General features: G+C 43.6%; 5 protein-coding genes across 11 annotated transcripts; 3 read left to right on the top strand and 2 right to left on the bottom strand.

Moving 5' to 3' along the window:
* Positions 1-13: 13 nt before the first annotated feature.
* On the bottom strand, positions 14-4822 carry LOC144707206 (serine/threonine-protein kinase STY13-like). Of its 2 annotated transcripts, none has more exons than XM_078580351.1 (7): positions 4129-4822; positions 3766-3907; positions 3405-3600; positions 3170-3294; positions 2854-3012; positions 2275-2569; positions 14-2182 (listed from the first exon to the last, which is right to left on the bottom strand). In XM_078580351.1, the coding sequence occupies exons 1-6, from the start codon at positions 4323-4325 to the stop codon at positions 2282-2284; spliced, it is 1107 nt and encodes a 368-aa protein (XP_078436477.1). In that variant the 5' UTR covers positions 4326-4822; the 3' UTR covers positions 14-2182; positions 2275-2281. The 2 variants fall into 2 exon arrangements, with proteins under 2 accessions (XP_078436477.1, XP_078436468.1); XM_078580342.1 differs by having other exon boundaries at positions 14-2192; positions 4129-4821.
* LOC144707161 (U-box domain-containing protein 16-like) lies at positions 250-2273 on the top strand. Its single transcript, XM_078580279.1, has one exon. It carries the CDS (start codon positions 250-252, stop codon positions 2158-2160), a length of 1911 nt encoding a protein of 636 aa, XP_078436405.1. The 3' UTR covers positions 2161-2273.
* A 172-nt stretch (positions 4823-4994) lies between the features above and the next one.
* On the top strand, positions 4995-8190 carry MSD1 (manganese superoxide dismutase 1). The gene is made up of 6 exons (XM_078580375.1): positions 4995-5352; positions 5989-6035; positions 6141-6266; positions 6355-6411; positions 6567-6644; positions 7919-8190. The coding sequence occupies exons 1-6, from the start codon at positions 5040-5042 to the stop codon at positions 8009-8011; spliced, it is 714 nt and encodes a 237-aa protein (XP_078436501.1). The 5' UTR covers positions 4995-5039; the 3' UTR covers positions 8012-8190.
* On the bottom strand, positions 8122-11836 carry LOC144707174 (Melibiase family protein). 6 transcript variants are annotated; one of them, XM_078580314.1, is made up of 16 exons: positions 11575-11834; positions 11350-11408; positions 11010-11066; positions 10903-10937; positions 10674-10777; positions 10517-10589; positions 10283-10341; positions 10138-10203; positions 9978-10061; positions 9836-9900; positions 9673-9755; positions 9314-9404; positions 8915-8973; positions 8668-8808; positions 8465-8591; positions 8122-8286 (listed from the first exon to the last, which is right to left on the bottom strand). In XM_078580314.1, the coding sequence occupies exons 1-15, from the start codon at positions 11760-11762 to the stop codon at positions 8478-8480; spliced, it is 1278 nt and encodes a 425-aa protein (XP_078436440.1). In that variant the 5' UTR covers positions 11763-11834; the 3' UTR covers positions 8122-8286; positions 8465-8477. The 6 variants fall into 6 exon arrangements, with proteins under 6 accessions (XP_078436440.1, XP_078436424.1, XP_078436456.1 ...); XM_078580298.1 differs by having other exon boundaries at positions 8460-8591; positions 10903-11066; positions 11575-11836; XM_078580330.1 differs by having other exon boundaries at positions 8460-8501; positions 10903-11066; positions 11575-11836.
* Positions 11837-12273: 437 nt separating this feature from the next.
* LOC144707167 (putative serine/threonine-protein kinase WNK5) lies at positions 12274-17193 on the top strand. Its single transcript, XM_078580284.1, has 8 exons — positions 12274-12799; positions 12970-13007; positions 13129-13356; positions 13423-13646; positions 15624-15781; positions 15847-16135; positions 16379-16639; positions 16700-17193. Exons 1-8 carry the CDS (start codon positions 12734-12736, stop codon positions 16978-16980), a joined length of 1545 nt encoding a protein of 514 aa, XP_078436410.1. The 5' UTR covers positions 12274-12733; the 3' UTR covers positions 16981-17193.
* The last annotated feature ends 10070 nt before the right edge of the window (positions 17194-27263 follow it).

The following is a 27263-nucleotide window of genomic DNA, read 5'->3' as shown; positions in this document are numbered from 1 at the left end:
AACTAAACCAACAAAGCTAAACGTGCCCCGGCGGCACAAGGTATTCCTTATCTTAGTCCAACAGCGGAGCGGGGAGAGAATAAGACTAGAGTAGACTTCGTGGCGGGGTCAGCGTGACCGCCGCGCGGCAACATGTTCAGTTACTCTTCCTCCGCTCCAACTAGCCGTTATCCGACCGTATACAAAGGCACCCGCGGGCAGCCGCAGCGGCCATCTCTCTTCCCTTCTCTCTTGGTGTTTCAATCTATAATGGCCGACCAGGCGCTCGTCACGGCGGAGCAAGCTCAGCGCCTCCGCCAAGCGGCCACGGCGGCGGACGAGGAAGAAGAAGAAGAGGAAGAAGAAGAAGAGGAACGACGGCGGCGCGCGATGGAGGCCGAGGACGAGTACGTGGTGGTGGAGAACATGATAATGCAGAGGCCGGTCCGCGCGCTGGCCTACCTGGCCAGGAGCACGGCCCAGTGCAAGGCCCCTGAATTCCCCCAGCACTCCAACTTCAAGTCCATGCTTGAGACCGCCGACGTGCTGGCCTATGTCTTCCGCCACCTCTTGGCAGCCATGCGGCCCGAGGACGACCGGGCCGCGGGCCTCCCCAAGCCCGCCTTCCGCGCGCTGCAGAAGCTCTTCGACGCCCTGTGCCGGGTCCGGTCCCTGCTCGAGCGCTGCGCCCGTGGCAGCAAGATCGCCACCTTACTCCTCTCAGACGTCGTCGCTCTCGAATTCTGCGATCTTGCTGAGGAGTTGCACGACAGGCTCAGGCCCTTCCCCTGGGAGCTCTTCCGGGCTGCCGCCGAGCGGCCCGAGCTGCGGACCCTTGTCGGCTTCGTCGCCGGAAAGGCCGCGGCCCAGCGGGCGCAGGTCGACCGGGTCGATGCGGAGCTGCGCACAGCGTTGGAGGCGGAGGTGGCCAGCCTGGCCGGGTTCTTCCCCGACGAGGCCCGCGTGGCGCAGCTGTTCCACCGGCTGGGGCTCGTCTCGGTGGAGGACCAGGTCAACGAGGTGATGGCGTTAGAGACCGAGTCCCGGACCCGAAGGGAGCTGCTCCCGTTGCGAGCCGGGCTCGAGGAGCTGGTCCTCTACTGCAAGCACGTCTATCTCAGGGAGTCTTGGCCTGACGCCCCTACCGTGTTCCAGAGGTGCCCCGCCAGTGACTGGGTCATCCCCGCCGCCTTCCGATGCCCACTCTCCGGGGCCGTGATGCGAGACCCCGTCACCGTGTCCAGCGGCCAGACGCTGGAGCGCACCAACATCGAGCGCTGGCTGCGCGCCGGCCACCGTCTCTGCCCCGTCACCCACCGCCGGCTCAAGGGCGACACCGGCTCACTGCCTGGCACCAACCTTGCCGTGCAACGCCAGATCCGGGCATGGCTCGAGGAGAACCGAATTGTGCTGAGGGTGTCCGAGGAGGAGGGGGGTGCGAAGGCAGTGGCGGCCTACGTGGCGGGCCGGCTGGGCCAGTTCCAGTCCCACCCGCTGGCAGTGGCGCGACAAGTGGTCCAACGGCTCGTGCCGCGGCTGAGGGCGGATGCAAAGCTGTCCGCTCAGATGGGCGAGGCAGGGCTCGTGCCGGCATTGCTCCGCATGCTGGCGGCAGAGGATGTGAACCTCAGGGCCTGCGCCATGGCAACGGTGCACGCCATGGCAGTGCTGGGGGCCAACAAGGCAAGGATCATGGAGGAAGGGAGCGGGCACGGCGTCAATGCCATCATCGACTTGGTCACCGAGGGGCCGACCTGGGAGGCACGGGGCTGCGCTGCTGGAACGCTGTACAGGCTCTCAACGGTGCAGGCCTACCACTGGTGCCTGGCGAGGGAGGCACGGGTGGTGGAGGGACTGGTCCAGCTGGCGCGGGAGGCGGTGCCGGCACACGTGCGGGGGGAGGCGCTGGCGGCGGTGTTGGCGCTGGGCGAGGACAGGACACGGCTGGAGGAGATGCGGCGGCTTCTGCGGCTGTGTCGCAAGGGCGAGGTGGAGGGGGTCATGCGGGTGCTCGCCGTGGATGCCGTGCTGTGGCAGATCAAGAGCATCAGGGACAGCCATGCCGCCGTATGGAAGAAGCGCCCGCTCCGCCGTGCTGCTGCCACCCTCCTTGACGTCTGCACTGACTGGGTCTGGAAATGGGGCCCCTTCGCCACCCCCAGCGAGGACGACCACCACTAGACATTCCCCCTTTCCCTCCCTTCTGAGTAAGACTGAATAAAATGAATTATTTTGGTTTGTTAAGTAATATTGAATTATAATGAATTTATATTGGATGGCCGTTGGGATCGTTACCTCGGGGTCAGGGCTTGGTTCCAGCCTTCTTTGAGTTGAACATCTGCTTGAGGAAGGATAGCGGCCCACCGGCGCGAGCAGGGGAGGTCGAGATGATGGCCTCTCTGCAGCTGGGCGACGCCTCTGCCGAAACAGGCTCTGGAGAAGGCGGTGGTGGCATGGTGAGTAGGAAATCAGAGAGGACCTGGATGATGTGGATGAAACCAGGCCGGATGCGGGGGTCCTCCACCCAACACGATTGCATCAGTGACACAAGCTCTCCTGGCATGTCCTCGCTCAAATCTGGTCGCGCTTGCTGCCAATCAAACATACTTACGCCACTTGAAGCACGATGATACACATAGATAATGCTATGATAATATAAAATACACAGAGAGAGAGAGAGAGAGAGAGAGATAAACATGCATAGGTAGAGAGAGATTCTGACCTTGAAAGCTGCTGCATAGGCTGCTTGGAGGTTGGACATGCCTATGTGTATCATAGGCATGTGCGATGATACACATAGATAATGCTATGATAATGTAGAATAGAGGAGAGAGAGAGAGAGATAAACATGGATAGGTAAAGAGAAATTCTGACCTTGAAAGCTGCTGCATAGGCTGCTTGGAGGTTGGACATGCCTTCAAAAGGCATGCGGTTGGTGAGCAACTCCCATAGAACAATGCCAAAGCTGTAGACGTCAACCTTATTTGTGTAATGCTTCTTCTCCCCTCGACGGAGTGTCACCGTGCTGTACAACTGCGAGGTATGTATTCATTGGAAGATGAGAAGAAAGAAATGATACAGATTAACTAGGCTTCTAAGCCCTCTAAATGATTTAACGCAAGCGTTACAGATTGTTCAGTGCTACAATGAAGACTTTATTTATTGAAAATAAATTCAATACGTTGCCCACCTCAGGAGCCATCCAACGGTAAGTGCCCGTTTCTGCGGTCATCATTTCGGTTAGAGATTCCTCTCGAGCGAGCCCAAAGTCAATAAGTTTTACACTCATTTGATCTTCCGTCAACAACAAGTTGTCTGTAAATTCTTGGTCAGTCTAAAACCCAACGGTAGAAGCTATAAAGCATGAGTTTCAATCTGAATAAGAACCACTTTTCCCATTCAGTTTTCTTTAAAACATAAAATACCTGGCTTAAGGTCTCTATGAATGATCCCGTTGGCATGAAGGCATTCCATAGCCCTGGCAATATCAAGAGCGTAGTTGACAGCAACGCGAAGGTCCAGCTGCCGGGGACGGATGTTGTTCAGATATTTTCGGAGCGACATTCCAGGAAGAAGCTCAGTGACAATAACCATGAAAGGTTCCTTGCAAGCTCCAATAAACTGCAGAGCATAATGCTGAAAATTTGAGAAATCCTAGTCCATTGATGAAAAAATATTATAAAAAAATAACCAACTGGGGGGTAAAAATAAAAACTAAAATTGCCAAGAGGGAAAATTTCTAATAAAAATCGCTGCAGTGTAAAGTGCGTATCATGATTCAGGTACCTTCACAAGGTTTTCATGCCTCACTTTAGTCATCATGCTGATTTCACGAGCAAATTGACCTTCGAGCTTTGCTTTCTCTTCTTCAGACTGACCCCGTTGAAGAATTTTGATGGCAACGTATTGATCGCCATATGGACGGTATCTGCAGAGAAGGATAAACTCGGGAGCTGAAATAATCCGAAAGAATCCACAAAATATGGCAACAAAATACCCCTCTCTTGAAAATTTATCACACGATGAAGAAAGAATTAAACCCCAAAAACCTGATAAACTCAACCTACTTAAGGAAATCACGGAAATCAACTCTACATTAATCACACGAACTTGGAAAAAGTACGAAGATCCGTAAGGCAGACTACGCACCTTCCCTTGTAGACCTTTCCATGGGCGCCTTCACCAATCTTCGGCCCGACAAACAGGAGGCGAGGATCGATCAGCAAGCTCTCGTCGATTTCAAAAGGGTCACAGGAATTGTCCGTGCTCACATCACAAAAAGCTTCCCCATTCATTCGTTCCCATTGAACTCCCACTCTTGCTCCGTCCTCATCACCCCCGCTCATATTCTTCGCCAACCCGATCAACCAATCAAAACTCACACTAATCTAAAGAATCCGACGGCGAGAAAGAGAAGCCCCAATTCCAGAACGCCCAAACCGATTCCTCAAACTCGTTTTTGGCACTTTAGAAAACTAGAAACCACGTTTCCGAGCAAGCGGAACGGAGAAGAACTCATGAACGAGCGACGAACAAGCCGAACACCGGGCATCGAGTGATGCAACGAATGAACCGACTCCAGACGAGACGACAATCTTGTCGCTGTCAAACGCGAGGTTTGTTCTCCAGCGGGGGAACCGAGGAGATGAAATCAACGCCCTCAATCTTCAGATATCCGACCAAGAACTTGAAAATGACGAAGTGGACGTCCTCTCAAACGATCATCGATCGATTAGTCCTCCAAGAACATCCCTCGGCAGTAGATCATCCGCTAGAACTCGTCTTCCACTGCAAGATCTGGCACTCGCACTCGATCGTTGACGCAAAGTTCTACGGGAGTAACACGCGAGCTCTCTCATATATAGGGCGGTGGAACAGGATAGCCTACAAATGACTAAAAAAGTTCTGGAAGACCAAGTTATCGAGCAAATCAAATTATTAATAAATCGTTTATTAATAATGTCGACTGATGACGTGTCACGTGTGTGTTGAATAAATGAGCTTTATCTTATTTCGGAATAATAGTCAGAAGAAGGGGGGAAGAAGGGTGGAGTTTGGCTATGGCGATCTGTGCCCTCGTCTCGAGGAAGGCGATGAGGTCTGTTCTTCGCAGCGGGGGAACCGTGACCGTTGGATCTGGATTGAATCAGATCAGGACGCTGCAGACTTTCTCGCTTCCTGATCTGCAGTATGATTATGGGGCTTTGGAGCCGGCCATCAGCGGCGAGATTATGAAGATCCATCATCAGAAACATCATCAGACGTACATTACCAATTACAACAAGTCTCTGGAACAGCTCGATGAGGCCATCAGAAAGGGGGACTCCGCCAAGGTTGTTGGCTTGCAGAGCGCGATTAAGTTTAATGGCGGCGGTGGGAATTTTTCTCTCTGTTGATTGTTTTCGTTTTATCAGTCATTTTTTGGGTTTGATTTCAGTGGAGAATGTTCAGTGAATTCCGCAGTAACTTCTTTGTCGATTTACGATTCTTAATGGTCCTAAATGTCACTGTTGATGAAAGCATCAACGGGGTTTCCGCGGAATGATTTTCTTTTTGTCAGAAAAATTTCTACGAACTGATAATCGTAGAGTAAAAATTTGTGCGTTAACTAGAGTGTTGTTGTCATTCTTGAATAACTGTGGGGATCAACACTTCAGAGTGCCTAATTTTGAAGAAAGTTCTTGGGCTTCTTAGTGTCGACAGATTCGGCGTATTTTCATCACCCATTAACAAATCTCTTGTGATTTTTTTCTTATTGCTTGCATCTTTATCATCCATGATATATAACTTGCGTCTTTTCTCATAATAACTTGGACATCGGGCTTTCCTAATCAGAACATGGAAGTTGATTTTCTTCTTCCTCTTCTCATTATCACTCTCACTGTGACGGACTCTTTGACATCAATTGAAAATATTCCTAATACCTTATTCATAAACTTCTTCCCTTGCTGTGAAATAAAACCTTTTACACTGATTTAAAGCCTAAAGATTAAAGTTGCATGTTTTCAGGTCATATCAATCATTCCATATTCTGGAGAAACCTGGCCCCTACAAGTGTTAGTGCTGCATTTCTTTCATTTTATCGCGTTTTTTAACATTTCCCCACTCTCTTGTTTACAGAAATTTAACTCTGTTAGGTTTTTTTAAAAAAATAATTTCAGGAAGGAGGCGGCGAGCCTCCAAAAGGTGGTCTGGGCTGGGCCATTGACACAGATATCGGTTCATTTGAGTCATTAATCCAGAAGATGAGTTCCGAGGGTGCAGCTTTACAGGGTTCTGGATGGGTGGTAAGCCCTGTTGCCAGTTGACATGTTATGCAAAGGAAGTCTAAACAGTTCATAACTTTTTTTACTTCTTTGTCGGTAATCTCAACAGTGGCTTGCGTTGGACAAGGAGTCCAAGAAAGTTGGGGTTGAAACTACGCCAAACCAGGTAAACTTACCATCAGTTTCGCTGGAGCTGCTCCCATGGCTTAGATTATCTTCATATGTATTCTGAAAAGTCATTAAACTTCATAACTTTACAGCTTTCTCAGATTTCCCACCTTCTCTATTTTGTGTCGGTGATTAAAACTTGTTGTATTGCAGGACCCGCTGGTGACCAAGGGGCTTCATCTGGTCCCTCTGTTAGGTATTGATGTTTGGGAGCACGCTTACTATTTGCAGGTACGTCCGCCTTCTCTCTCTCTCCTTCTTCTCTTTTCTCTCTATATATGTCTCTTTCTCTCTCACTATTTACACCCCCCTTCCCTCTCTCTCTCTACTCACACCCCTCTACCCTACTCTCTCTCTGTTACCCTTTCTTTTTGTCGTTCTATTACACCATTCCTTCTCTTTCTCCCTCTATTTACGCCTCCTTCCCTCCTATTTCTGTCGCTCTCCCTGTCTCTTCCTCTCTCTCCACTCATACTCCCCCCCTCCTTTCTGTGGTTCTATCTACACCTTCCCTTCTCGCTCTTTAACTCTGTCTCTCTCTATTTACACCCCCTGCCCTCCTTTCTCTCTCTCCCTGTCTCTTTCTCTATCTCTCTCTCTATCTCTCTCTCTCTCTCTCCATCTCTTTCTCTATCTCCCTCTCTATTCACACCCCCTACCCTACTCTCTCTTTCTCTCTCTCTCTCTCTCTCTCTCTCTCTCTCTCTCTCTCTCTCTCTCTCCCTCTCTCTCTCTCTCTCCCTCTCTCTCTCTCTCTCTCTCTCTCTCTCTCTCTCTCTCTCTCTCTCTCTCTCTCTCTCTCTTCTCAGTCTCCCATCAACTGCTTTCTCCCATTGGGGTTGATAAGACTGATACAATCCTCTATCCCCAAGGGTATCTTAGGAATTTCAGCCTACGAGGGCTATTTTAGTCATTTCATGTTTTTTAGGGTAGATTGCATCCTTCTCTTATAAATATGTATAGCCCTCCCACGAGGACAGTCAAGAATTAAGGTAAGATCAGCCCTTGGCTCACTATCTCGATCCTCACTGTCTCGGTCCCGTCCCCTTGACCATCCAATGATGCTCTATTTTAGTGATCGTCTCACCGGATCTTCAGCCGGCTCTCCAATCCAATCCCTACCTCTGCCGTTCGGTTCCCTTCTAGACTCCGACGATCCCCGTCCCCGCGATTATCAATCCTTCACCGCGTCATCAGGCGGCTCGTCCCTGGTCGCTCCCTGCCTCCTCTGTTCGACCTCTTCTATCATTCCTGTTTCAACTCTCCTACCTGGGAACATCTAACTCGCCTCGCCCTCCACTCTCCTCCCGATACGAACCTAGATCAAGGTTCCTAACAAAGACCAGTGGAAAGAACAAATAGATGAGAATGGATTCATTTACCTCGTATCTGATTCATCAATCTTTTACTCATCAACAACTACGAATCCCTGTTTTCTCTTCATTCTTCTGTTCTTTTGCTCCTCTTCATTCCTATTTCATTAAATGCACTATTGTCTGGTGCAGTACAAGAACGTGAGGCCGGACTATCTGAAGAACATATGGAACGTGATCAACTGGAAGTACGCCAACGATGTCTACGAGCGCGAGACCGCTTAGTCACAAAACAAACTCCTCCCTCACCAATCTTTCCGTCGAACATCACTCATCTTGTTTTGCAAAGTCAAAGTCTTGAGTAGAACACGACCTGCGTTGGTAAAAGCAAGATATGGAGTATGTTTTGTTCTGATAAATAAGAACCTTGCAGTCATAACAACATGCATTTGGCTTTTCGTTTAGGAATTCTTGTCTGGTGGTTCTGCAAGAATTGAGAACCCCCTCTTGAAGTTGGCATCTTGATCAGCCCACTTGGAGACTTGGCATCTCAGCTGGTTCTGCAAGGAGTTCAGCATGACGGACAGGTCTTTAATCTAGACTCGAAGAGAAATAAATAAAAAAATCTTAGGAAAAATCCTAAGATTTTTTAATTAAAATTTCAATGATATGGTATAGCTAGAGAATCAACTAGTTTTGTTCTGATCTTAATTAGGTTTGACATAAGGAATACCTTACCCCTGAGAACCAATCATAACACAGAAAACAAAGTTGCCTGCACAGGGACAAAGATGAACATGTGACAGTCATGGGTGTCTACTTGCGCTGAGAAGCTCTCTACTGCACTCTCCTTCACGATTTCGTGCTGAGGTGTGATATTAACATATTATTTACCAAAATTTTAATCTACAAAAAACTATGAAAAGATAATTAAAAATCACCTTCCAGATATCTCTGACCGAAACGCTAATCCAAGGTTGAAGACCGAGCGTTTGCCATGTGGCGGTGATGGTGACGTCATGCTGACACCTGTTCCATAAGGCGACTACCAGTCTACCTTCAGAGAGAGGGCCAGCCCACACCTGTCACTCCCATGAAAGACAGTCTTTGGGTTTACATTCATTACCCAAGAAAGAAAGTTTGACTTTAGAAAATGGAAAACATATTTTCCATGAGATGTCTTATCACCTGCTTGCATCCCTCCTCTCCAGAAACAGATACTTTCCTTCCTTGGACGCCCAGAATATCTGAAAATCGTTCAAGAGAAATTGTAACCCCACCAATTAGCATGAAATAATGGAAAATGATACGAATACCCCTAGTGGGCCAAATGACTACAATGCCCCTATATTGGGCAGAATTGGCGATAGACCTATTGGGATTGCATCACAGTCTGCCTTGGTCAAGTTTGCTTGGCACTTTCTTTTCAGTATCTTACAAGAATAAACTGTTGTTTATTGAGATTGTTTATACTCCCATTTTAAGTTCATTGATTGTCAAAGTTCACGGTGGTTTAATAATTGATTAATGAATTGCAAAGGTCTGTCGACCCAGAAATACTTAAACAAGGTTTGGTGAAGACTTTACCTTGATTCACAGCGATAATCTCCTTGTTGCTTAGGATCTCGAGGGTCTCTAAAGTTATGTTCCTCACATCACAACCAATCAATAGCGGGGCCTACAGAAAACCGAAAGAAATCGAGAATTGTTTCAAGGTCAGAGAGCCTACAGAAATCTTATTGCAAAGAGCATGAAAAAACTTTACACGTCACAAACTCATAACTTTAAATGGAAGACTAAATGACAGCACATGAAAGATAATGATTGTGAAGCCGAGGCTAAACCTAAGTGTAATCAAAATCTTGCAACCGAAAATCGACAACAAGAACAGAAATGCATACCAATTAAAGCCTAATATTAATTCAAATGACTAATCACGACACCACCTTCATCAAAGCCCAGATGCTGAAATGAGCACGATATTCCTGGTAAGTCATACCCCCGTTCCCAACCTCTAACATATCTGGGTCTGGAGAAAAAAAAACAGGCAAGCGCAAATTTAAACAAATTTGTCTAAAACTAAAAAAGGTCAGCACCGTATTTGATTACCATTCCATCCTCCTGGCCCAGCATATGATGCCCATTTGTCATTGATGTCAGCAATAGCAGTCATGCTGTCAGATAAGAAGCCAGGTTAACGAGGACGTAGATTAAGTATAAGATCATTAAAACGAAATTAAAATCATCTAACCTCACCCAGGTATCATTAATGTCCTCTGTCGTGCGCCAACTGTTTCCAACCTTTCCTGCCCATAAAGCCGGATCATCGACTCCCCTGTAAAGCAAATTTACTCGAATGATAATAACTTAATGTGATTTATTATATGATTCCAAGTGAGATAACAAGTTACCACTCGCAAAGAGAATAAAAAATGGCCCTTCCAGAAGCATTCAGCGCATCTCGCATTGGTGGGTATCTGGAGGGAGGCCACAAGACTCATTAAGGCAAAAATTCGAATTCAATTCTATCCAAGATAATTAAGAAATACGCCATACCTTTTCTCTGGTTTAATACCCAAATTGAAGCAATTATCATACTTTATGTAGTCAACACCCTGCAAATGCCAGGTACTCGGTTATCACATGATTAGAGATCTAAATCACATGGTAAAAATGAATTGGCGTGAATTCTCACCCTCAATGTAGATACAAAAACTTTATTTCAAAAAATAAAAATAAGAATACACAAACTAGAAATAAGTGTGTTCTGAGTAATGAGCGATGACTTACCCAAGAAGCAAAAAGTGATGCATCGTTCTTCTCATGAAAGAGCGATCCCGGTCGCACTTGACACGTAAAAGCTCTGTCAATATAATATTTACATTAATCTAAAAAATACCCGGATTTATTATTAAACAGAAAAAAATATATACTTTAATCAGCCTACCCAGCATCAGAATAAATCCCAAGCTTGAGGGCCCTATCATGTACATAATCTGCAAGAGCTCTAATTCCGGAGGGAAACGTCCTGGGATCGGCAACCAAATTCCCCTGAAATAAAAGAAATATATTAGACATTATTGTATTTCTTATTCCCAAATTCGGATACGAAAGCCACGCTTAAGAGAATTGTGGATTTATTTGGATGGTAATTAAGAAAAGTGACTGGGATATACCTTTGCATCGCGCCTAGAAGCCGACCAACAATCATCTGCCGTGAAAATGGTTAAGTCAGAAGCAGCGATAAAGAGTGAAAACATAGAACAGTTCATGGTGAAACCACCTATGTTAACATAGACATAACCCAAGTCTGCAAGACCCGTGGAAACGAGCGCATCGGCTGTAATTAAAAAAATATTAGTGGTCAGACGAAAGAGGAAGATGGGTTCCCACAAGGAAAGATGCAACATTTATCAGAAAAAAGGAAAAATATAAATCCTCAGAGGGTAAAATTAGCAGAAGGTCATAATTAAGGCCTAAGATAACCACAAATCATGGATTAGAAGCTGATCAGGTTTGAAGGTCTCACTGAAGAGAAAGGCCATCCGGGAAGAACATGGGAAAGATAACGCAGATAGAGCAAAGATCATAATGTCATAAATAAAAAATTGCCGATAAACAACCTGTCTCTTTGATGACGGTCTCATTGATATTGCACGCAAAGAAGTTCCAGCTATTCCATCTGCACCATAAAATAACTCGAATTAAAATGAATATCATACATCGACGAATGTTCCAATTCAAAACCCAAAAAAACATTTAACGAGGAAAAGATAAAAGCCCCATTCTGAGAATTGTTAAAATGTCGGCGCAGATTAACAAACGGAGGTGAAATCCCCCGCACCCACCCCATTTGAGGAGTTCGTCCGAGCCCGTTGTTAAGCTGAAGCTTCCCATAATTTGAAGTGTCGAAAATTTGCTTCTGGTATCTCAGGAACTCTCTATCCACCGGCGGAGTGATTATCCTCGCGGCCAGCACCGAGAACATTGCAAAGAACACAAAAAATACATTGATTCTTTGCAAGGAAACCATCATTTCCTACAATCGATCGCTTCTTCTTCCCGCAGAATCCTCAGATCGAGGCGATCGCAGGACTTTCTAGTTTCCACTTTCTAGTCTACCCTCCAAGACGGACAACGAGAAAGGAACGGGACGGGACGGATGACGGACCTGACAGCATATTCCGCCCTATTCCGATGGGCCAGATTTCGGATGTGGGCCCAGTTAATAATTGGGCCCCATTCTGTTATCGGCTAGAAAAGCGGGACCCAATAGAATAAAAAAGCCCAAATTTAACGCACACCAGAACCGTCCGATGAGAAACGAACGGCGGATCGTGGATATTGAGCAGACGAACCTACGTGGCATCGCTTTGTCGTGTTGTGAGCTTCAGTCGACGTCCACGTGGGCTGATCTCGACACGACTAACAGAATCTTTTCGCTGTTTTCGCCACGTCGGCAAACGCCGTGATAACGCTGACGTGGGGAGCTCCCGACCACGCATGGGGTCGTTGTTTGAGAAATTTCCATTAAACTCAGACCATCTTCTCGATTTGATCAAGCATCGACGAAGATCGCTCAAGTTCCGATCTGCTTCCTCGGCGATGATCTTCCCTTGCTTCGATTTTCCTGAGATTTTTCCATTTTTAGGGCGGTTTGATCGCTAAAGACGAAATCCCCCCTTCGTCGGGGGAGGAATTTCGCTGGGAAACGTAGCCGACCACGTCTCTCCTTCCTTCTTCTTCTTCTTCCGCGATCTCCCCAATCGGCCGGCTCGGTCGATCATTCCCCCTATGTTTGCCGATCGGTTCGATTTCTCGCCTGCGGGCGGTCGGAATATGGCCTGGATTTTGCTAAGGATTGACTATTCGAGGCTCTTCTGGCTCATGTTTGGGGTTTTCTCTTACGAGAATCACGAAGGGAAACCGCGGATCTAGTCTCCGCGTCTCGCGTCAATCTTCTGCATCCGCGTCCGCTCGAAGGGTCGAGGACTCGATCTCGAAGCCATGTCCGACAATTCCGATGATTTCGGCGAGTACGTTGAGATGGATCCCACCGGGCGATACGGAAGAGTAAGTTCCTAAAAACACCGATTTAGTTCCTAAAAAGCTCCTGTTTCGATCTCGAATCCTGTTTCTTTTTTGTCCAATGAACTTGATTCGATCGCTCAATCGAAAATTCCACACTTTTTTCAATCGACCCATGAAATTAGACGAGCTTTTCTGAACGGCTTTTCTCTCAGTTCGACAAGGTGTTGGGGAAGGGAGCGATGAAGACTGTGTATCCTTACGAAACGAACATCTTCTTACTCTCCTCAATCTCTCAATCTCTGTGGAAAGTTTCGAAAGAACACGATTGAATTGATCGTTAATGGCGATGACCTTGACCAGAGAGATTACAGATACCGAGCGTTCGACGAGGTGGAAGGAGAGGAAGTGGCATGGAACCAGGCAAGAATCTACGATTTGATGCAGTCGGCGGAGGCGCTTCAGAGGCTCTATTCGGAGGTGCACTTGCTCAGCACTCTCCGACACGACTCCATCATCAGCTTCCGCACTTCATGGGTCAACCCTTCGAAGAGAACCTTCAACTTCATCACAGAGCTGTTCACCTCCGGCACGCTCAGAGAGTGAGTGAATTAACGATGAATTAACGATGATTAGAGTTAATTTTTGTTGGGGGGTTTTACGTGCAGGTACAGGCAGAGGTACAGGAGAATCGATATCAGGGCGGTGAAGAAGTGGGCTGGGCAAATTCTTCGGGGTCTTGTTTATCTGCACGATCATGACCCGCCGGTGATCCACAGAGACCTCAAGTGCGATAACATCTTCGTTAATGGCCATCTTGGCCAGGTTAAGATCGGCGACCTCGGCCTTGCCGCCATCCTCCGCGGCGCCCAGGCTGCACATAGCGTCATCGGTATCTCTCTCTCTCTCTCTCTCTTGCTCTCTCTCGCTCTCTCTTCTTTCTCTCTCTTGCTCTCTCCCTCGCTCTCTCTCTTGCACGCTCTCTTCTTTCTCTCTCTTGATCTCTCTCTCGCTCTCCCTTTCTCTATCTCACTCATTCTCTCTCTCTCGCTCTCTCTCTCTCTTTCTCTCTCGCTCTCTCTCTCTCTCTTTCGCTCTCGCTCTCTCTCTCTCTCTCTCTCTCTCTCTCTCTCTCTCTCTCTCTCTCTCTCTCTCTCTCTCTCTCTCTCTCTCTCTCTCGCTCTCTCTGCCGTCTCTCTCTCTCTCTCTCTCTCTCTCTCTCTCTCTATCTATCTCTCTCTCGCTCTCTCTCCCGTTCTCTCTCTCTCTCTCTCTCTCTCTCTATCTCTCTCTCTCTCTCCCGTCTCTCTCTCTCTCTCTATCTATCTCTCTCTCTCTCTCTCTCTCTCCCCCGTCCTCTCTCTTCTCTCTATCTATCTCTCTCTCGCTCTCTCTCCCGTTCTCTCTCTTCTATCTATCTATCTATCTCTCTCTCGCTCTCTCTCCCGTTCTCTCTCTCTCTATCTCGCTCTCGCTCTCTCTCCCCTTCCCTCTCTTTCTCTATCTATCTCTCTCTCTCCTGTTCTCTCTCCCGTTCTCTCCTTCTCTATCTATCCATCTCTCTCTCGCTCTCTCTCTATCTATCTATCTATCTATCTATCTCTCTCTCGCTCTCTCTCCCGTTCTCTCTCTCTCTATATCTATTTATCTCTCTCTCTTGCTTTCGCTCTCTCCCGCTCTACATCCCCCTTTTCTCTCTCTCTCTCCATCTCTCTCCCTCTCTCTCCATCTTTCTCCCTCTCGCTGTCTCTCTTTCCCTCTCTCTTTCCATCTCTCTCCCTCTCGCTTTCTCTCTCTTTCGCTCTCTCCCGCTCTCTCTTTTCTCGCTCTCTCTCCCTCTCTCTTTCTCTCTCCCCTTCTCCCCTTCTCTCTCGCTCTCTCTCTCCCCTTCTCCCCTTCTCTCTCGCTCTCTCTCTCCCCTTCTCCCCTTCTCTCTCGCTCTCCCTCTCGCTTTCTCTCTCCCTCTCTCTCTCCGGTCTCTCTCTCTCTCTCCCGCTCTCTCTCTCTCACGCACTCTTCCGCTCTATCGCTCTCTCTCCCTCTACCTCGCTCTATCTCTCTCAGTCTCCCGTTCTCTCTCCGTCTCTCTCTCTATCTCTCTCCCGCTCTCTCTCTATCTCTCACCCGTTCTCTCTCTCTCCCGCTCTCTCTCTCTACTGTCTAATACTACTCTCTACTCCTCTCTATTATCTCCCTCTCTACACTCCCTCCCTCTACTACTCTGTATCTCTTTCTGTTGCCCTCTCTCTCTGAGTCTCTGTCGCCCTCTCTTTCTCTGTCACCGTCCCTCTCTCTGTCGCTCTCTTTCTTTCTCTCTTTCCCGCTCTCTCTCGCTCTCTCTCCCACTATCGCTCGCGGTCGCTCTTTCTCTCTCTCTCTCTCTTAATCTTTGTCACAGTGGTCTCTCTCTCTCTTCATTCATCAAGTCTCTTTCTCTCATTTCCGCAACTCTCTCCGTCTTTATTCTTCAACTCTTTCTCTCTCTCATTTCCCGCTCGGCCCCCGCTCCATCCAGCTCTCTCTAACTCATTTTTCATTCCTCATCTCTCTCCCCCTAAACTCACTCTTCATCCATCAACTTTCTCTCTCTTTAATTCAATCTTCATCCCTCATATTTCTCTCTTAACTTATTCTTCATCTCACGTCTCTTATTGTCAAATCTCCCACTCTAAATTCACTCTTCAAACGTCAACTCTCTCTCGAAATTCACTCTTGATTACTAGAAATCCCTCTTATATCTCAATCCTGACTCATTCCTCATCTCTCGCTCTTCTTTCCTCGACTCACTGCACTCTTCAATCCCCAACCCTCTCTCTCTTTTCTCTTCTCTATTCTACTTAAACACTCACTCATCATGGGTGTGCACCAGGTACGCCGGAATTCATGGCGCCGGAGCTGTACGACGAGGAATACAACGAGCTGGTGGACATCTACTCGTTCGGAATGTGCGTGGTGGAGATGCTCACCGGCGAGTATCCCTACAACGAGTGCTCCAACCCCGCGCAAATCTACCGCAAAGTCACCACGGTACAACACTCTCCCCCCCTCTTCTACGCGGCTCCCTTTCTCCTGACCCGTTCCCAATCTCTCAGGGGAAGCTCCCCGACTCGTTCTACCGAGTCAGCGACTCGGAAGCTCGCCGCTTCATCGGCAGGTGCTTAGAGCACGACCCCTCTAAAAGATCCCCCGCCAAGGATCTCCTCCTCGACCCTTTCCTCTCCCAGCAAAGCTCCTCCGCTTCCAAGCTGATCAGCAGCGACGCGCACCGCCCTCCCTCCGCTCCCCCGCAGCCGAGGACAAATCCAGACATGAAAATCACGGGAAAAATCAACTTCGAAGAAGACACGATAATCCTCAAAGTCCAGATCACAGACACCCAAGGTAACCTCCACCCCTCAAAAAAGATCAAAAATCAAATCTTTTCAACAAAGATGAAATCTTTTCAACAAAGATGAAATCTTTTCAACAAAGATGAAAGCTTTTCAACAAAGATAAAAGCTTTTCAACAAAGATGAAAGCTTTTCAACAAAGATGAAAGCTTTTCAACAAACATGAAAGCTTTTCAAGAAAGATGAAAGCTTTTCAACAAAGATGAAAGCTTTTAAACAAAGATGAAAAATACAGGCGAGGTGCAGAACATCTACTTCCCGTTCGACGTGGTGAACGACTCGCCGATGGAGGTGGCCAAGGAGATGGTGCGAGAGCTGGAGATTACGTTCAGGGAGCCGGGGCAGATAGCGGAGATGATAGCGAGAGAGGTGTCCGGGCTGGTGCCGGACTGGCACGACCCTTCGGCCGAGGAAGACGACGAGCACCACCCTTTCCAAGAAGACCTCTCCTCCTCCACTTCTACGCAGGGCTCGGCCTCCGTTTCAAAGCTCAAAGGTAAGGCCGGCGCGGCTTCTCACGCCCGAGAGAAGCTGGTCTGAGGACTGCATGTTTCAGGAGAAGACTCGGTCTCGGTCTCGCCGAGCGTCAGCATGTACTCGTTCGAGAACTGGGTTTCGAGCGCTGAAGAGGAGGAGGCGCCGGGGAAGAAGAGGTCGCTTGTGGAGTTGAGGAGCGCGCTTCTGCACAGGGCGCTGGTGGAGGAGGTGAACAAGCGGGTGTTCAACACTGTGGGCTCGATGGAGGGCGTTGGGTTTGGGGCTCCCCTGGAGAGACCCCACCGGAGCGCTTCTCGCCTCTGCGGGAAGGACAAGGGGCTCACCTGGGGGAGAGGATGAAGCTGCTTCGCCCGTGGAGATCCAGGTTTTTTTTTTCTTCTTAACCCTTCACTGGCAGAATGATAGAAGATAGAATGGAGAGTTGAGAATTGAGAATTGAGGACAGAGCAGCCCCTGGGATTAGAGAACGCAGATGGGAAACAGGACTTGAAATGCATTGAAGATTGATGTTTCCTTGTGTTCTGAATGTGCATATTTATCCCTTGTTCATGATTCATTGTGTGACATGGCCCGGCAAGCCCATTTTGATTCAAGATTGAGCTTGGATTGGATTCAGTGAGACTTACTTTTTGGGCATGGTTTTGTGGGAACATCTGTAGTCTGGTCACTGACTTGGGAATTGGGATGAAGGAAACCTGTGAGGTTCTCTGGGCTACACATTCATGAACAAAATGATAATCTGTTTTCTATGTGTTTTGTTGCGAGCACGGAACTGGGTATTTTGTGAGAGATATGTTGATCCTAGACTGTCACACCACAATATGGGAGTAGAGGTTGTACTTTCCTGAATTTCTTGAAGTAAAGACTGAACCCATAGGAGTTCAGCGGTGCTGTTTGCTACTGTTTTGTATTCTCCCTCAATGTTGGATCATGCAACTGTTTAGTATTTCTTGGATCCCCCACTTATTGAATTCTTGCCTAGGAATAGAAGGAAGCCACTTGTAGGTATGTGGTCAATGGAGTCTCCCTCCCAGTCCACGTCATTGACGACTTCTAGTCCACATCAATGGGGAGGTTAAAATATAAACTGTAATAAAAGTTCCCTTCACATAACGCAATAGGTGTTTGAGGTCAACCCAGTGGCATGGTTGACTTTCATGCATGTTTTGACATGCTTTGTTGAGTTTGAGGTAGGTTTTAACCTAATCTGACTGCAACAATTAAATCTTGTAGTTGAACTGTGGCTCAACTTATTTCTGGAACTGAACGAAGATGTTTAGAAGATCACTCTTTTTCTTGAGTGGGTAGGCCCAAGTGTACCCTCTATAAGCATTCATGAAATATACTTAATAGGAAAACCCTAGATGAGATAGAACGAGGCCTGGACCCATAAATATGAGTGAATTAGTTCAAGAGGTTTTGAGAAAATGTGCATGGAATTAGCAAACGGCAGGAATTTTGCCTTTGAAACACACCATGATGGACACACATGCTGATGATATAGGTAAGTGAGAGGGACTCGAAAACAAGATAAGATTCTTTATTCAAAATTCAAAATGAAGGATGACCAAGTCTGTGATTCCACAACGAAGTTGATGCCCTAGAACTGATATGAGATGTTAGATGAGGAGGTAGATGATATAGACCGTTGCTCACGTCACCCTTGATGATTGTTGCTCCTGTTTGTCAATACTTAACATACCATTCAGAGGTATGAAATTCAAAATACATATTATTATCAAGTGTTAATTGTCCACTTTATAAAATGTTTTTTGTGATCTCAGGCACATGTAAAGTGTTATTAAAAAAAGATGTTTTTCCAAGGTAGTTGGTTTTGCAGTGCAGATATAGAGGATACTGAAACCTAAGCCATCACCAATATTTATCTTATCGGAGCCTTGGTAGGGCTGATTTTGATATTGCACTTGAGTGTATGGTTTGACTTGGTATGTGGTACCAATATCTGATTACCGATGTAGAGTTGCTAGAGAGCCGACTGGTTGGAATCCGTAAGAAGAGTTGGGCGTTGAGAAGTATGATTAGAAGTCTGCTCTCATTTTGACTTGATTCATCCTTTTTTGGGAAGAAATTGATCATAGAAAAATTTTGCTCTATGATCAATTTAAGAACAAATTGGTGATATGGGCCCCATCCTGGTTTGATTGTTGCCTAAGGTTGGTCTGCTAGTTTGTCCTCATCCTTTGTATTTTCCTCCTTTTTCACACCTCTCTCTTGAGTTGAAGTGTTGTGTAGATCGTCGTGTCTGGTTCTTCTTTGCCTTTGTTTTAGAACAATTGTGTCCAACGATTATTTTTCTTCTTGATAATTCATAACCTAGAAAGAGGGTATAATTCATCATTAATTCTTAGATTAATCATCAAATTTATAATGTTTCCTTAGTATAGATTTGAGTAGGGGTCGAACCACAGAGAGACAGAAATCAGTTAGAATATTTTTCCATGTGATTATTTATTTGTAGTTTTATAGATATAAATAACAACTAATCCTAAGATAAGCAATAGTTTTCTTGTTTTTTAACCAAATAAAATGAAGGAAAACCTAAATAATGATGACAATAACTTCAAAGATAAAAAAATTTCAATCTTATAATATTACTAAATCAAAGAATAACTACTAAAAATAGCTTATAGTATTTTTTTTGGCAGAGGGTGCCAGAGTTTCCCATAGGAGCACCCGTAATTGGCGAATCACTGTCGAAAATAGTGTGGCAAATCTACGGTTTTTCAGTTCAGTAAAAATGCAATGACTTGGGCTATAAGACAACTTGTTGGCACCGTTGGCTGATTGGGAAAGCCCTAGATCTTGGCTATCGTATCCTGCAATAACTGATGGAAATATATGTGGCTTGCAAGCCAATCGCACATTCCATATCTCAGTCCATGTTCATTAATAGAACATTTTTCATTATAATGCACGTTTGATGCTTATAATGAAGTCTATGAATACATGATTGGACTTAGTGAATTATGATGAGATTGTAATACGGAGATCACTAATCTTTAAGCATGTGATATAAATATTTATATTCAAAGGATACTCGAGAAGGACATCAAAGTATCTTAGTAGAATACACTATCTAGCTTCACTCATATGATGAGTATGACCGTTCCCGCAACCCCTAGTGTAGAGACACTAAGGATAGATAGTGGGTGTTCTTTCATGGAAAGAGTTTACTGAATTGATCCATACAAATACCTAAGTGGTATCATACCAAACTGTAAATCATGGTGATTCTCATCATAGTTGTGTAAGAGGTCCATAGACTTGAGAGTCCAAAGATGTGTTATGGATGGACAATTATACTTTGAATATGACCTACGAGTCTAAATCATGAGATTCTAAATAATATTAATATGGATGCATCAAAAAGTTCACTAAGAAGATTGAGTGGTCAAGATGGGATCATCCACCATTAGCATAAGAGGTGACAGCTCAAGGAAGATGATGTGATGAAGTCATTGGCCAAGGAAATGAAACATCGGAGAAGAGTTCTCTGATGATTTCCAAACGCAACAGTATTAACTCGGATGACCGATTAGATTTTGATGATTTACTATACCCTAAGTCGTCCTAGGAGTGTCAAGTGGATGAGGAACTATACCTACATATTAACCAATAGAGAACATGTTCCATGAGTGAATGGATACATACACCTTTGTATCTTCTAGAGCACAAGGTGTAGCTTGGCACCCCACGTGTTGGAGACTCAACCTATCGATTGGGGTTAAAATCGATTCAATATTAATTTATCTATATTCTTATTTAGTTAATTAATTTTTAATACCAATGAAGGTTATTATTTCCCTCAAGTTGTTAATTAGACTAATACATGGGCCTAGAAGATCACATGCAAATGGTCTTTGGATGTCAAAAGATATACTTAAGTTTTGGGGGTTTGTTTGAAAAATACAAACTTTGTATAAATAGGGGAAGGCCCTGAACTAAATTCACCCAAGCTAGAATTTTTCAAGGGCCTTACCCATCTTCTCCCTTCTCCCCACACCTCCTCCCACTCCCGATGTGATCAAGATGACATAATGACCAGGACGGAGGGCAAACGGCGTTCGCAAGGGTGAAGGAGGAGATAAGAATTGTGTATATATGTCTATAGAGTGAACTCTTCAGCAGCATGACTCGTCTCTCTAAGAGATCCAAGAAATTATGGATGTGATCCGTCCATAGGTTATTCATTTCATAATTTTAATGATGTCGTTCGAGTCTGTTATGAGTCTTCCACAGCATGGAATCTTTGCCTTCATCTAGATCAAGGCCTCTAGAAACCAACAATAACCAAACCAAGAAAATTGAGTGAGGAAGGCAGGATCCTCTGAGAACGCATGAACCTCTGGTATCACTACCTTTCAGGCCAAGGATGCATTCTTCTTCAAATTCCTCCAAACTTGATGATCTGATTATCTTCTTCACTTAATCTGACACTCAAAAAGAGTGGATTCATGAAATATTGTTGCAATCAAGGCTTCCAAAATATTGTTTGGGACAGAAATTTGGAGATAGTTACAATGCGGGAGAAAAGGGATATAAATAAAAGTCTTAGATTCTCAATGTGAGAAACCTAAAATGTGTGTCCAGGATTTGTGAATTTGGCCATTCAATTTCATGCTCCACTTTATAGGAAAGAAACAGTAATACCCACTTGAATCTGTCCTCAAAACAGCCCTTTCCTTTGGTTGGGCTTAAGCTCCTTCTGGGATCCAGATGGGTCCTGCTCCATTGTTGGCTTCATTGTGGTTTAGGCCACTCTCTTCTCCACCATTAATATTCCAATTATCTAAGTCTTGTTATAAATTAAGCTCCAAGGAAATCACGAGAAAAATAAAATACTTGATTCAAAGGAATGAAGTGGGGTTAGTTCACAAATCGTTAAACCCCATTAGTTAGGACCAATTACAAGGCTGAGTGTTAATTTCATTTTTAACATGAATAAGTGATAATTTGTGTGCATATTATTGATATAAATATTAAGATAAATCATAAAACACATATTTATCACTACATATTTGATGTCATCAATGATGCACTATGATCTGATATTGATGTTTTGATACCATGATAGAAAATAAAATGGAGAGTTGAGAAGGACAAAGAGAAAAAGAGAAGATGTACAGCAGCCACATTGGTTAGAAAACAGATAGGAAACAAGACTTTAAAAGCATCTAAGATAGATGTTTCCATATGTTATGAATCTACACACTTATGCCTTATTTATAGGGATGGATTGAACTGGGATTATGAGTCATCTTGATGAAAGGGTTTACGTCCATGATGTGGAAGCTTCTGGATATGTGTGTCACCGGTTGACACTTTGGGCGGCGCTGTCACCATGCTCATCGTCATGGTTGATTTTCCTTTGATTTGTATCTTGATTTATATATTTATCGCTCCGTAATCATGTAGTTTTTTATGATTAATATTTAAGGTGGAATGAGTGTTTAGCTTCTCAAAAGGTTTTCGACCATTATCTCTCTCCCGCCAAGTCCAAACCTATCCTAGGTCATAAAATGTCATCATCTCTTTTGTAGCAACAACATTAATAGCATAAGCAGCTCCCATATCCACACCTCAACTACTAGCCCACCTCTTTTAAAAGAAGGATAAATCTGGTATATACCTGGAAGATCCATCAGATCGCTCGTAGGGATTTCCATGCTGCTAATTCTGCTGGAATAATACCAGCCCTATCATGGAGCTGTTTGCGAAACTATTCCTTACAGAAGGTTATTAGGGCTCTGCTACATATTTGTGAATCTGGTCCCACAACACAGCAACGGGCCTAAACATGCCAAGTGGAAGGGCTCAAACAAGTTTATGCTAACAAGGCCTACCTCTGCCCAGTTGGAAGCTAATGAAGGACAAGCCTACCCAAGCCCTATACGGCCCAAAGGTGAGAGGAGCTTGATGGCCCGTAGAGACTTATCAGGGAGGATATCCCAGGGTTCAAGGGATGTTGCATCAGTCATCGTGATGTCAACAGAGAACAAGCCATAAGACACATTCAAGAACCCACTTATCTAGCTCCTTTTATATGTTTCTCTTTATTTTTATTTTCCTTTACATAAGAATTATCATGAAAGCTATAAAATAATATCATGTAACATAGAGAAGTGAATGAAAAAGGTTCTGAAGAGTTTACTTGTATCATCACCATCACTACCACCCAAAGCCTATGTCCCAATGCCAGGTCACTTTGTCATAGCACCTCGCACCCAATGCCAAGTCACTGATATAAAATAATATCAGTGAGTATGTCGGCCCTATCCTTACCCACATGTGCTAGCATAAAGCTAGACTATGGCACTTCATTTACCATCATTACCACCGTCTACACCATAATCATCACCCTCACTATTGTCTCTGTCATTACCATCGTCTTTGATAAGCCAAACATTATAGTTAAATGCTATTTTAAGGTTCTGATTTATAGAAAAAAACTGATAATAATTTCCTTAAAAAAGACATAGTCGTTAAGTTCAAAATAGAAAGAAAAAGTTGAAACTATGAATTCTCATTAGCTAATATGTTTATACATTTTTTGAATTTTATATTTTTATGTTTTTATAAGAATTAGCTTTAATGAAAACGAAGGGGTTGCTTAAAATGGCAATTAAAATAGAAATAAATACTCAATTTATTTTTAAACAATTATACTTGAATTATAAAGTTTTTAGAGATTTTCAGGATTTTTAGGGCAATAATTGGATTACAAATATATATCTTAAATTCACACACATGTTGTGGGCAGTAACAGGGGTTGTCTGCACACAAAGTGGGCGGCCCATGGGCTCGGTGGTCTACAGTGAGCGCGAGAATTGGGCTGCAGTGGGGATGAAAAAATATAACTTTAAATTTTGTTACAATATGTGTTGGGTGATTTTGGATTTGGGGCCATTTTCTTGGATGCTACACTAACAAGAAAGATGATGAATACATTTGAAGACTTAAGAACACACAAAACTTTTTATCATCATTTGGAGCCAAAGATGTTTTGTGTTTCTTCTTATTAAATAGATCAATGGACATGAAACATAATTGTGTTAATTTTAAACCCTTAAGAAATGGTGAAACCAATAAAACTGATGCACTAAGGCCGCCAACAAAGGTTTGAGAGGATTCCAGGATGGGGTACAAAGTGGGGGAAAGTGAAGTTTAGATAGAGGAGACCTAATGGTCTCAGCCCATGGATATAATTTCAGTGAATTAGGTGGCTGCTATATTTTGAAATCCAACTCTGAACCACATGTTGATTTGTCCTTAATTGAGAAGTGACTTCCAAATTCTAATTTATGGAGTTAGTTCCCCAAAACATGCTTCCTTTTTCCAAATTCTAAGGTTGGCCTTTTCTCATCCTCAAATATTTTGCCTCCTATCTCGATCCAGGTCATGGCTTAGGCTTCTCCTTATCTCAAGAGTATCAAGTTGACTTGATTCAACACAATCAAGTTGGTTAGTCTCATAAGACAATAAGTTTAATAAATTAGGGCTCGATAGGGAATTTATAGTTTTTTATTCATATCTAAATAATTAATTCAATAAAGCATAATCATACACAATTATTCATATCTATTTGATGTTATAGATCATCACAATCCCCATCACTAACATAGTTGGCATCACACATCAGCATGTGTCGCGTATGATATCACAAATTTTAGTAGCTTAGTCTGACCATATTTACATGTTTATTTGCATTAAATTGATTATATGTGCATGTTATCGAGCTTAAAATGGCATCCCTTTTGTTGTCATCTTTAATGTTCCCATCCTCATTTTCACAGTATCTAACTAATTGTTTTTAACATCCACAATCCCTGTCACTACCATAGTTGGCATAACACATCAGCATGTGCCGCGTATGATATCACACATTTTAGTAGCTTAATCTGACTATATTTACATGTTTATTTGCATCCAATTGATTATATGTGCATGTTATCAAGTTTAAATTGCTTAAATTTATTCTTAGAATGATATTTTTAAAGTTTCATTTTTTGTATTTTTAGGGTTTTTACAACATATTCTGAAAAACAAATTGAGTCAAAATATGATTTTCCCTGAATTTTTTGACATTATATTCATAAATATATGATTTTCCCGAGTTGAAATATATGATTCTATTAAGTGTATTATATATGTGTGTGTGTGCATATGTGTATGCATGTATTTTTTAACCTTTATCTGACTTAATATGAATTTTTTAAGATTATTTTAAGTTTTTTTTTGTTATAACACGTGTGGATGTTCAATTTGTGGAACGGAAATCAACCACAGTTAAGTTTAATGATTGGAGATAGAAAATCATTAAATATGGTTAATGACTGGAGTCAGCAAATCATTAACATAAACCATTATGGCATCACAATTAATGATACCATAATGCCATTTAATGTTTAACTTTTTTATTTTAGTTTTTTTAACGCAGGGTGACATTGCCCAATCAAAAAAAGGGCGCAGTTTTTGCAATAAATGCTATGCGGAGACTGAGCGAGGACTGAAAAAATATTTTTTATTTTCTCTTTCACTAGTCAAAAGTTGCGGTTGTGCCCACATGCCACAGGAAACATGGTTGCATGTGTAGACATGGCAAGCACACGTGTACACATGCACACATTTGCCATTTTCATTGGCAATGAAAGGGAGCACACTAATGAGGGACGCGCTGATGCGCCCCAAGTCACAACCACTTTTGGTTATTTACTTATTGTTCTTTTTTGTCCTTCTCTTTCATGGACACATGGATTGACAACGGGCATGGAGAGAGAATATGTGGAGCAATCTAGGACACTCATCATCTTCAATCACTAGCATTGAATGCCAACAACCCTAGATGCAGCATGGAGTCGGCAATGAGGACAAGGCGAGAGAATATTTAGATTAAATCGATGGTTGAGAATCATCCAATTTTTAGGCTTGGTATCTAATGATCCATAATTTTGATTGAGTTTACATTTTATGAGTAGCTTGGTTTTTATGTCCTCTATCCAGCAATATGGTTAGGTTTATAAATGGAGATCCCCAGTTACGTTAAAAACATCTTTAATCTCACTTCCTCCTAGAGAGGCACATAGAAAGAAAGTGAAGTTTTGAAGGTCCATCAAAGTTGTTCTTGGTGTCTCTAGTGTTTGTAGAGGGTAAAAAAAAAGTGCGGAGGCTGATTTGCATCAGGAAATAAACGTTATCCTATTGCCGTACATTGATTATTATTTAACTTATCTATCATCAACATTCATCATTTTCATCCATCATAAATGTCCACCCTCACCCATTATCATCTTTATCTGTCATCCTCTATCAGCCACTTCACGTGTCACCTATGCCATCATGACCCCATAATGTGTCTCCTCCCTAATTGTTCAAGAAAACTTAAATCACTATTCTCACTACCTCTATCACCACAACTTACACTATCATCTTCATCCCTTCTTGCCTTCACATCCTCCTATACTCTATTAAACCCTAAGGTAGCTACTTCTTATCATTAATTCTCATATCATCTTTATGCCACCTTCAAGTATACCTTATTCTCTTTTTTTTTCAAGTTCACTCAATTGAGGGAGCTCTTTCCCTAAGATACATTCCATGTTGAGACGACTATTACTCATCACTAGCAAATAAAATTAGTTTATCTCTAAAGGTTTATAAATATTATTGATTAAAGTCAAATTCACACGGAAGTCAATTTTACCCTAACTTTGAGTTTATCAGCTTATTTAGAGCATCAGCAGTAGATAAATCAGCAAGACATACCCAAATGAGTGACTCTATAATGTTTTGGACTAGAGGTTCACACAAAATGAGTTGGCTTCCAAGGTGCTTTCCCACTACTAGAACACTTAGAATAATTAAAATTCCTCTGTGAACTGAGATACTCTTATTGGGATGTGTCTTTTTTGCACTTAAGGGTGGATGGGATTGTACGTCCCTTTGTGCCAGAAGCGAAGCAATTCAGAATCAAGAGTGTATATTATAAACTAAAAGGTGGGGAACACTTCTATGCTAAAAATAAAACATAAAATACGCTTTAGGGCGGCTTCTTTAGGCCAACTATATTATAATACACACATCCCTTATGAGGAATAATTAGAATGACAATCCACATTAAATATACATAGATCAGATGAAATGCACTTATATTCCATCCTTGACATAGATATAGTTCACCTATGGGGTATTTATGACAAACGTAGTTTTCCTAGTCAGCCGACAAGATTTCATACACATGGACATCAATAATTTGTATGTTGTGTATACCAGCTTAAATGAAACACCATAAGGGGGTGATTAAAGTGATTTCCACTAATTTATGATATTCCACAAATCATAATGGTTATTATTTGTGTGGATGTTTATAATGAAGTTCATGTTTATGTAAAATGATTAGTGAATAATGATGAAATTATGTTTCAATTATCACTTATGTTTAAAATGTCAGCCTCTTTCAGTTCAAATCAATAATCCCAAACATTAATCTAGTGCTGTATTCTTAACATCCAATATAAACTTATATTTTAAAAATTCTTCTTCATGGGATATTTGATAAGGACATCAAAATATCCAGGTAGAAGAACACTATTTTCTCCCACTCA

Source organism: Wolffia australiana, chromosome 1 (genome assembly GCF_029677425.1).
Source record: "Wolffia australiana isolate 7733 chromosome 1, ASM2967742v1".
Taxonomy (NCBI): Eukaryota; Viridiplantae; Streptophyta; class Magnoliopsida; order Alismatales; family Araceae; genus Wolffia; species Wolffia australiana.
Note: the sequence above shows the minus strand (reverse complement) of the source record. Positions and strands in the feature narration are given on the sequence as shown.

Bases quoted from the DNA above. Each gene is read 5' to 3' on its own strand.
- LOC144707174 (XM_078580298.1), bottom strand. From the start codon at position 11,762: ATGATGGTTTCCTTGCAAAGAATCAATGTATTTTTTGTGTTCTTTGCA. The intron at 10,590-10,673 runs GTAGGCTGATTA...TTATATTGACAG, and splicing joins GGGATTTATTCTGATGCTGG to AGCTTTTACGTGTCAAGTGC. The intron at 9,756-9,835 runs GTAATCAAATAC...TTTTTTCTCCAG, and splicing joins TGGGCCAGGAGGATGGAATG to ACCCAGATATGTTAGAGGTT.
- MSD1 (XM_078580375.1), top strand. From the start codon at position 5,040: ATGGCGATCTGTGCCCTCGTCTCGAGGAAGGCGATGAGGTCTGTTCTT. The intron at 5,353-5,988 runs GTGGGAATTTTT...GCATGTTTTCAG, and splicing joins GATTAAGTTTAATGGCGGCG to GTCATATCAATCATTCCATA. The intron at 6,645-7,918 runs GTACGTCCGCCT...TGTCTGGTGCAG, and splicing joins AGCACGCTTACTATTTGCAG to TACAAGAACGTGAGGCCGGA.
- LOC144707167 (XM_078580284.1), top strand. From the start codon at position 12,734: ATGTCCGACAATTCCGATGATTTCGGCGAGTACGTTGAGATGGATCCC. The intron at 13,647-15,623 runs GTATCTCTCTCT...GGTGTGCACCAG, and splicing joins GGCTGCACATAGCGTCATCG to GTACGCCGGAATTCATGGCG. The intron at 16,136-16,378 runs GTAACCTCCACC...TGAAAAATACAG, and splicing joins CCAGATCACAGACACCCAAG to GCGAGGTGCAGAACATCTAC.
- LOC144707161 (XM_078580279.1), top strand. From the start codon at position 250: ATGGCCGACCAGGCGCTCGTCACGGCGGAGCAAGCTCAGCGCCTCCGC.
- LOC144707206 (XM_078580351.1), bottom strand. From the start codon at position 4,325: ATGAGCGGGGGTGATGAGGACGGAGCAAGAGTGGGAGTTCAATGGGAA. The intron at 3,601-3,765 runs GTACCTGAATCA...TATGCTCTGCAG, and splicing joins GGCATGAAAACCTTGTGAAG to TTTATTGGAGCTTGCAAGGA. The intron at 3,013-3,169 runs GTGGGCAACGTA...CATACCTCGCAG, and splicing joins ACCGTTGGATGGCTCCTGAG to TTGTACAGCACGGTGACACT.